We start from the raw sequence: 9598 nt of genomic DNA, 5'->3' as shown, positions 1-9598 counted from the left end.
CAATCATATGTAATAACTATATATAATATATGAAATGTTACTGTTACGTTTTACATATCTATGTTACATGTATATTTTTACATTAACTGTTACTGCTTTTGTGCATTATTAGTGAACCCCGGGCAAAACACAATACGTCGTCGTTCAACGGAGTCCAGTGTAACCATACCATTTGAGCGTACTTTCCGCAATTTAGATGGAAGTCGTCCTGCGGCAGGCTCACCTGAAGAATTGGAATTCAATTTCTGTGGTTGTGGCTGGCCACAGCATATGTTGATTCCCAAAGGTTTACCAGAGGGTATGCCCTGTGAAATATTTGTTATGGTGTCGAATTATGAAGATGATAGAGTAGGAAAATTAAACAATATATATAGGTTGGTCGTGAAGTAAATATATTTTTGCAGGTTGATCAAGAATTGGTTGGCAGCTGTAGCGATGCTGCTTCGTATTGTGGTGTACGTGATCGTCGTTATCCAGATCGTCGTTCCATGGGTTATCCTTTCGATCGTTTACCACGTACTGGCGCAGATCGATTGGTCAATTTCCTTACTCCCAACATGAGTCTTCTTGACGTGGTTATTCGTCACGACAATCGAACTGTTAGTCGCCCAGCAGCTTAACTATTCGAAACTGTTTTGTTCTTCCAAAATTGATGACATCAGGCCAGGAAATTGTTGTAGCGATTATTTTTCAAATTTCATTAATTAATTTTTTATAACAAACCAAAAATAAGAATAAAATAAATTTATTTAAAGCATAAATTAGTTTTGCACTTTTTGTGTCTTTTTGTTTGTTATTGCAATTTCAACATTCGTACTAAACCAAAGAATCCATTTTCGGTTCGAGAAGGGTGACACGCTAACCTTAGTTAATATATTTGACTGATAAGTAGATTATCACTTCAATTACACAACACTATTTATTATGTTTAAGACGGAAAGTTCACTTGAGCAAATATTTTGATATAAAAGTGAAAGCATTCACCGCTGCAAATTCAGTTGATCTCGGTTTGTTAAGTGAAGTGTTAGTTTCTTGATTAAATATCGGAATAGTCTGCTCCCGGAGATTTCAAAATGCAAAAACTTTGCGTGTTTGCGTTGCTCGTTGCAAGTTGCCTCGGAGTAAGTAGAGCACAGAATTAAAGGAGCTACAGAAATAAGAATTGTAAAAATGCTGAAGAAATTATTTAAATTTTTTCATTGAATGTGGAACGGAGTTCATTTTTATATAAACCAATTAATTAACTACCTGAAACTCTAATGTTATAAAAAGAAACAGGTTAATAGAACTAAAATTAATTATGTGGAGATTGATTGAATTTTCTTAATCTATTTCTTTTAAGTTAAGAGTAATTATAGAAGACATAAAACGAAAAGATTTGATATCAGTACAATTGGAAGAATCATCCTTTTGAATGGTTTAATCTGTTCGAAGCCAAACCACTATAAGATTCATATAGCACACCTAACAATTAATAAGGATCTATCTTAAAAAAATACTTAAATATTGTATTGATGAATTTTAGCTACAATATATGATTTTTTGATTCCATTTTTTACTTATAGTCTGCGATCACACATTCATAATGTTTGAATGCATTAGTATGAATTATAGTATTTATGTCTCAAGTTTAAACGTAATTTCAATTTGTATGTGGCACCTTATCTTTTAAAAAGCTTTAGTAGTAAATATGTAATTTCAGGTGATTTATATATTACGATTTCAATACTGATAATTAACAGTAATTTATAGAAGCATACATTTCAGGTGCTCTCTTGTTCGGATGTACGTCAAGCAATAATATCAGAAAAACATTAATTAAAAGTTGGGAAATAGATTATTATACGGACACAAAATTCAACTTATTTTCATCATTATCAAGAACCTACAAGGTGAAATGCCAACAAATAAGAGTTATAACCACTCTTACCGATTGTATAAAGTAGAGACCCACAAGTTTAAAAGTTTTGTTGTGTTTGGAGAAAAATACTGTTTAAAAACATTTTTCTGTATAATAAGGCAAATAATTATATTAGCACATTCCAAAACAAGTAAGAGAAGTGGGTTTAGAGTGCAATTCAGTAAATGCCCTATAAGATCCTATGCCCTATAAGACATAATAGAATAGTTCGTCGTGGAGCATTATTTCTTTATTTGATAGCATTGTAGTATATGAATTTTTGATTAAACTCGGTCAACTTTCAAAATCACTACTCCATAGATATTATAGATTTTTGTAGTTTTTGGACCTAGTGGTTCAGTTCCTCATTCTTAGTTAACTTTAAAATTAATTTTAGATTCAATTCACAAATATATAATGCATAAGTAAAAAAATTTTTAGTACATAAAGTATAATTAATTTATTTTCATCTACAATTATTATATATTAGCTTTCCCACGGGGCAACAAATGACGACATTGAAGCTAAGAAATTCATTAAAGAGGCCAGTGATAAATACTATGAATTATATAACAAACTTGCTGATGAGATTTTTACATCTATGGATGCTGACGATGATTTTGAGCAGTTGCTATCCAAATTTGAAAATGTTAAGAACATTGCTGGTGGTCTCGCCGAAATTGCGACAAATGCAAAAAATTTTGATTTAAGTAAAATTAAAAATGAAGAAACAAAACAAGCAATACAAACTTTGAAAATGACGGGCGATATTGTTGTGTTAGGAGACGATTTCGAAGATGTTTTGTCGAGTGTAGTGTCTTTAAACGAACTAGCATCTGACAAAGATATTGATCCATATCTGGATGGTGTAAATAGGCCTAATAATGAATCGTTAGCATATATACCAGATATTCAAGAAGTATTTCAGAAAAGTACCGACCCCGAGGAACTTAAATATTATTGGACAGCTTGGCGTAACACCAACTACATTTGGTCTTCAGCACATTTTTTCGAAATAGTTGAAGTCATAAAGAAAGCAGCTAAAGCGTTCGGTATTACTTTAATATGAAGAAATGTAATAATAATATATAACAATAATATTTAATATATTTAATTTATTAGATTTTCCAATACATGCATTTTGGTATCGTTCATATAACACTGGAGAGATGCTTAAAGAAATGGATGCTGTTATGAAAGATATAAAGGAACCGTATCAACAGCTACATGCTTTTGTGCGTAATGAATTGAAGAAGAAGTATGGAGAAAATGTTATTGATGTAAATGGACCTATTCCGGTACATATATTCTTACAAGTATTAGAACAACCATGGTATGAGGGAAGTGTTATCGAAAGTTATTTTCCATTTAAAGAACTTCCACCATATAACAAATTGGTTGAGAAATTCGATGCTAAACAGATTATAGAAGAAGCAGAACGTTTTTATCAATCATTAGGTTTTGATCCACTTGATGAAGAATTTAAGCGAGATCGTTTGAAGATAAATGATGAATCTGATAATGTGCAAAATTGTAGAGCCTCCATCTTCGATGATACACCGAAAGTTTATATGAAATACTGTAATTCTGTAGATTTCAAAAAATTTATGCAGAATCATGGGTACATGGGTCAACTTCATTATGCCACAGAAAAAAAAAATTTACCATCTTATTATTTCAATTCTTATGACTTGGAATATTCCGTGGGCGAGGCTGTTATATTATCAGCAAGCACACCAAAACATTTGACTGCAATAGGCTTGGCTAAAGACTTTGAATTTTCTAATCACACTTTATTTAACCGCTTATTCCGTATGGTAAGATTTGACTTTGTTTTATTCTTAATGGATAATGTTAAAACCTTCATATTTAATTAATTGTAGGGTATCCATACATTATTTAACATACCAATCTACTACGTTCATACAAGAGTTATGCATGATTTGTTGGATGGCACAATTGAAGATAAAGAAGTTAATAAACATTATTGGAAATTAATGGAGGAATACGTTGGTGTTGAACCACCAATAGACCGTGATGAAGAAGATATTGATTTTACATATAAATTTTTCTTAGACATTGAAAAAAATATGCAAACCAAGTAAGTATACTTCCTAGTTTAGGGAAAATTCGTGCACACTTTAACAAGAAAATAAATGGAAGAAGGCTCTAATAGGTTTGTTAGGATTTTTGTATTCTTATCAGGATTTTATTCTTATTGATATAAATTTATATACGTCAAAGCCAAAGCCAACATCTTTATTTGTGTTGTGTAAAATTTTTCTTTTAACTATAAGTTTTATTCACTATTTCAGTTAAAGGCTAAAGTTATGCAATGAAAGGTCAGTGATACAGATTGTAATATAAACATTTTTAGTTAAATTGTCATTTCTAAGAATTCTCCATCGTCTCTAACATCTCTCTATGTTCCTTATTCAGTTAGTTTTTGCTAGAGTATTTTTCTTAATGTTTTGAATGATGGCTCCCAAAATAATTAAAAATAATTAAAATAATTAAATCTGATTTCAGAATCAAACAAAAAAAGGATGAAGTGAATAAACTTATTTATTTCAGTAGCGTTTATTTTTTTATTTGTTGTCCGCATTAAAAATTATTATTCCATTACTTTTTTAATCCTATGTACCGAAATATGTAAAAAAATGGGATTGCTTAAAATAGATTTTAATATATTTTACTACCTTTATTCGTATTTAAACTAGAAAATTCGTTGGTGAAGTTCTCGGCTATCAATTTTATAGAGCATTCTGTAAGAAGACTGGACAAGTAACAGAACTCAACAACTGTGATTTCTACGGAAGTCATGAAGTTGGAAACGATTTAAAGTAAGAACCAATAATTAGTATTTGTGTCAGTGTTGTGAAAAGAATATGGAACTTTTTCTTTATAGGGCTATGATGGCATTGGGATCATCGAAACCGTGGAAAGAGGTTCTTGGGAAAGTTCTGCCTGATCCAAAATTAAGTGGAGATGCACTTATTGAATACTATACTCCAATATTCGATTGGGTTGAGAGTCAAAATAAAGAAAGTAAAGCTAAAATTGGTTGGAATGCTACCAAGAGAAGTGAGTTTAATTCATATTTTTTGATTATGTCAAGTTAAATTATTTTAAATATAAAATTTGCACATTTTTTCTTTTCATATTTCAGAAATACTTTGAGTTCCCGTGCGACGCAGTTTAGGCTTGATTAAATATTGGATAATGAAAAACTAGAAACAATTTTTAAGATTATAATATTGATTTTAAAGACTAATTAATAAAAATAAAATAAAAAGTTTTGTATTTGTAATTACTTCTTATTAATTATTTGTTAATTATATTTACTTTTGCCATTGTGTTTAATTATTTCTTTAATATTAGGAAATCTATTCTTATTTGCATATTTTTATAAGGCCTTTTCTTCTTTTCAAGGTGTTCAAGGAAGATGTGGTTAAGGGTTCTGATTTATCATTGGACAACACTCTTGCTTGTGAAAATCACTTTGATATGAAGTAAAGTTGATCTGTTTAAGTGGTGGTACAACCATCGCTCCATTTTGCCAGGAACCTGTCGGAACCGTTAATAGTCCATCATCATGAGTTTTTATTCTTTAATTAAATGGTGTTAATGTGCAACAGCTTTTGTTTCCATAATATGACTTATTCCGCATAGCAAGTGACATAATAAGTTTATTTTATAATTTATTTGATGAGTATACATTTCATATGTCGACCTGACAAATTTGTTTCCACGATCAAGTGATCGCATCTTTTGATCTATTTTTCTTGAGATTTATGAAGTTGCAAGTCTACTTACACACAAAGGCTCATTAAACTTTTTGAAAGCTAAGATTCGCAGAGTTATAAATTATGTATGCACTCAGCTGATCGAAGATCACCCTTCCAGATTACGTTTCATTCGTACAAGACGCAGCAGAGAAGCTCATAATCTTATCCAAACGTTAATACCACACAACTATTTTTTCCAAAACGTAATTTTATAGATATTGCTATGATTCAAGTACACATTTTTTATTCTTTAAATTTTTAAATAAACATTCTTTATTATTATGTGAGTGTTGGCGTGAACTGAATTCAAAACCAAATTAATTTTGGTTGCCGATGATATATAGTTGATCAAGTTAAATTTATGTTATTATTGCTGTAAGATCGATTTGCGAGTATTCAATGCGAAAATCTATAGTTAACTGTAACAAGATTATATAGATTGTAGACATAATTTGTATATTTGGAGAATTACCTATATTGTGCTAATTAGTAATATATCAAAAATAGCTCAGGTATATTGTGATGATTGGACAAAATTCTATTTTGTTGACCAGCCTTACTTTTGTTATCCTTACTGGCAATGTACCTCATGCGTCAAAAACCAATAGCATTGAGAAATCAAATTTCCTTGTAGGGAAATTTATATATATAAATGCATATATACTGTATAAATAAAATTTACAACCACTGATGATGAACACTTAGTAACATTCGAAATAACTATATAGTTTAAATTTCTTAAACAATTAATTAAAAAAATGTGCTGGATTAAAAAAAATGTTTTTTTAGTTGAAAACCTTTATTATATTGCAAAATTGATAAAGAAGTTACTTGGACAAAAATGATATGTATCTTTTCCGCAAATGGATAAAGAACTTTTTTTTTCTATTCTACCGCATTTAATCATACTTTGATTTTAGCGACCTTTAAATTTATTTATTAGAATTATTGGTATATTTACTAGGAAAATCTCCTGGATATGTCTTTTATTTCTTTTCTTTTTTTAATATTGATTGATTCAGTCCAGTGACTATAAATACAACTGCTCTCTACATTTCTGTGGTTTGTGGTTATTATCTCCACGAATGAAATGCTTGTAGTATAACCTACTTAAGAGTTACTTAAGACGTAAGAGAATTTTGATTATTTGCAAGAATATAATTTACAAATTTTGGAAAGGAAATTTACCAAAATAACCGTTTATCTGATTTAACATTTCAAATTATATTGAAATCTTTAATTTGACGTAACTAATTTGATTTATCCGAGAAAAGAATAAAAATAGTGTTGGCCGCATATTAAAAATGTTACATACTAAGATTACGCATCATCATGTGTCCAAAATTTTTCGATCTGCGCAGAATTTTTTTTTTCCAGAATCCAGAATTTAAAATATATTCAGGATCCAAACAAAAGTTTTTTAAATTTGTGGATGTAAAAAATGTAAACAAATTATTGTGAAGTCACAGACATTCATATATTTTTATAACAGATCTGCGTAGTGCCTAATCTTAGAATTTATCGTTCTTGGTGGTATATAGAAGATTTCACAATTGCATCTATTACAACTGACACCATGCAATATACTGTTCATTATATCAACCTCATTCAATATCTTTTAAAAAATTCAATTAATTAAAATAATATAAAAAACAATTTTTGTTGTTGAAGTTCACTACTGTTCGAAAACCGTTTTATTTTTTTTATTTAATATATACTTTGAGATTCACTAACTAAATTTTTTAATCTTGTGTTGTACTCTGGTATACCCTCTGTATACTCCAGCTTTGGAAAGGGCCAGAAATGTTACTACAACGATATGACTAACACCACATAGCACGCGAAATAATTAGTTTATTATGTACTCCATTCGATGAGTACACATTTCATATAATGACCTTACGGATTTACACTCACGATCGTGTGATCGCATCCTTTTAAATTGTTTTTTATTGAGATATACATCATTACGGCTAAACTCATTGGAAGCCTCCTAGATTTGTTAATATGAGCTCACCGAAAATCATACCTCTAATTGCGTTTCATTCGTACAAGACGTACCACACAAGCCCAAAATCTTATCCAAACGTTAATACCATATAACTACATTTTCCAAAAAAGAAGTTTTTGGATATTATTATGGTTTAAGTGCATATTTTTTAAATCTTCAAATTTTTAAATGAAGAATTGTTATTTTCATTGCTGTGTTGATCTCTTGACGCCGTTCAAGTTGTTCCATCATATTGCCCATGAAGTATATTTGCAAGAATTTATGTTGTGCATCTTCAACAGGTTGCAATGATTCAATATGATGGTAAATCTGGCACTCGCACAAAACAAACATATCAATACTTTCAGCTCATATTTATTTATTATATTTGAATTTATTATATTTGAAATTTGAAATATTTGAAAAAAAAATTTAAAAAGAAATCAATATCACTCAAACTGTCGAACTGCCAACAGTTTGAAACAGCATTCACAAATTTATTATTTTTGCTAAAATTAGTGGATTTTTCCAATATTTTATAATGTATTCTGCTATTCGAAGCGGAGACGATTCCAACAAATCAAATTAAAACTAATTAATTTTAAAATTAATTAAAATCGGTAAAATCGGAGTTATAAATCGTCTAACTAACACGACTTTCTTTTATGTACAAGGTGAGATGAAAAAACTGCAACCAACTTCAGACTGCTGTCATTTCTAAACCGCTCGTCCCACAGCTGTCAGATTTATTCTAGTGACAGCTCATTATATTGTTTACAAGCGCACAAAAGCATTTTGGTGGGAATTTTTCAAAAAAAAAGTTATTTGTGATGGAATTCAAGCGTGATAGTGTGATTGCTTTGCATTTGGCTGGAAAACCACAAGTGGCTATCGTTAGAGCCCTCCAGCATTTAGAAGTGAATAAATGTTTTGTGTCTCGTACCATCGCTCGTTACCATGATACTGGTAGCGTAGCCCGACGTCAAGGAAGTGGACGAAAAAAAACAGCAACATCGGCAGAAATGGTTCGAAAAGTGAAAAAGCGAATTGAACGAAATCCGCGTCGCAGTGGACGAAAAATGGCTCGTGAGCTGAACATATCGCAATATGCCATTCGGCAAATATTGAAAAATGAGCTTGGACTAAAGCCATTCAAGTTCCAAAAAGTGCAAGATCTTACTGATGCGCAAAAAAAAGTTAGACTCGAAAAAGCTAAAGAGTTGTTTCGCTTGGCCGAAAGTGGTGAACTGCCGAATTTGGTTTTCTCCGATGAGAAACCATTCGTTATCCAGCAGTTTGTAAACAAACAAAATGATCGTGTTTACTTGCCAGAGAGGTCAGCTGAAAATTTGCAACTTCGGTTGGCCATCACAACTCAAAAGCCGGCCATGGTGATGGTGTGGGCCGCCATAACAGCCGATGGTCGCTCGCCGCTCGTATTCATCGACCGTGGTGTCAAATTAAATGCGCAAATCTATCGCGAAAATATTTTGGAGGGAGTTCTGAAGCCCTGGGCACGCAAACATTTCGGCCGCAGACCTTGGACATTCCAACAGGACTCAGCACCATCGCACTCAGCACGCGCCATCCAAGAATGGTTAAGAAATGAGGTTCCTCGCTTCATTTCCACCGCACAATGGCCACCAAAATCTCCGGATGCCAATCCGTTGGACTATTGTGCCTGGGGTATTTTGGAAAGCAAGGTTGGAACTAAAAAATACCAAAGTGTCGATCATCTCAAGCAAGCGCTTCGCCGAGAATGGGACAAAATACCGCAGAGCCACTTTCGGGCCAAAGGTGGCCAATTCGAACAAATCTAAACCGATTCTCAAATTTGATGTTATTTCCGACATTTTTTGCTTTCATTCAATAAAATTTAAAAAAAATGAAAAAATTTATGGCGTTTTACTTTGTTGCAGT

At 31.4% G+C, this 9598-nt stretch overlaps 2 protein-coding genes across 2 annotated transcripts; both read left to right on the top strand.

Annotated features, from left to right (window-relative positions):
- The first annotated feature begins 34 nt into the window (after positions 1 to 34).
- On the top strand, positions 35 to 717 carry LOC119675001 (phenoloxidase 2-like). Its single transcript, XM_038086162.1, has 3 exons — positions 35 to 47; positions 113 to 348; positions 405 to 717. The coding sequence occupies exons 1-3, from the start codon at positions 35 to 37 to the stop codon at positions 618 to 620; spliced, it is 465 nt and encodes a 154-aa protein (XP_037942090.1). The 3' UTR covers positions 621 to 717.
- Positions 718 to 988: 271 nt separating this feature from the next.
- On the top strand, positions 989 to 5203 carry LOC119681346 (angiotensin-converting enzyme-like). The gene is made up of 7 exons (XM_038094511.1): positions 989 to 1121; positions 2391 to 2952; positions 3023 to 3717; positions 3784 to 4001; positions 4621 to 4743; positions 4809 to 4984; positions 5070 to 5203. Exons 1-7 carry the CDS (start codon positions 1074 to 1076, stop codon positions 5078 to 5080), a joined length of 1833 nt encoding a protein of 610 aa, XP_037950439.1. The 5' UTR covers positions 989 to 1073; the 3' UTR covers positions 5081 to 5203.
- Positions 5204 to 9598: the final 4395 nt, after the last annotated feature.

Source organism: Teleopsis dalmanni, chromosome 2 (genome assembly GCF_002237135.1).
Source record: "Teleopsis dalmanni isolate 2A chromosome 2, ASM223713v2, whole genome shotgun sequence".
Classification (NCBI taxonomy): Eukaryota; Metazoa; Arthropoda; class Insecta; order Diptera; family Diopsidae; genus Teleopsis; species Teleopsis dalmanni.
Note: the sequence above shows the minus strand (reverse complement) of the source record. Positions and strands in the feature narration are given on the sequence as shown.

Coding starts and splice junctions, on each gene's coding strand:
- LOC119675001 (XM_038086162.1), top strand. Junction 349..404: donor CGAATTATGAAGATGATAGA/GTAGGAAAATTA, acceptor ATATTTTTGCAG/GTTGATCAAGAATTGGTTGG.
- LOC119681346 (XM_038094511.1), top strand. CDS start 1,074: ATGCAAAAACTTTGCGTGTTTGCGTTGCTCGTTGCAAGTTGCCTCGGA. Junction 1,122..2,390: donor TCGTTGCAAGTTGCCTCGGA/GTAAGTAGAGCA, acceptor ATTATATATTAG/CTTTCCCACGGGGCAACAAA. Junction 2,953..3,022: donor GAAAGCAGCTAAAGCGTTCG/GTATTACTTTAA, acceptor TTAATTTATTAG/ATTTTCCAATACATGCATTT.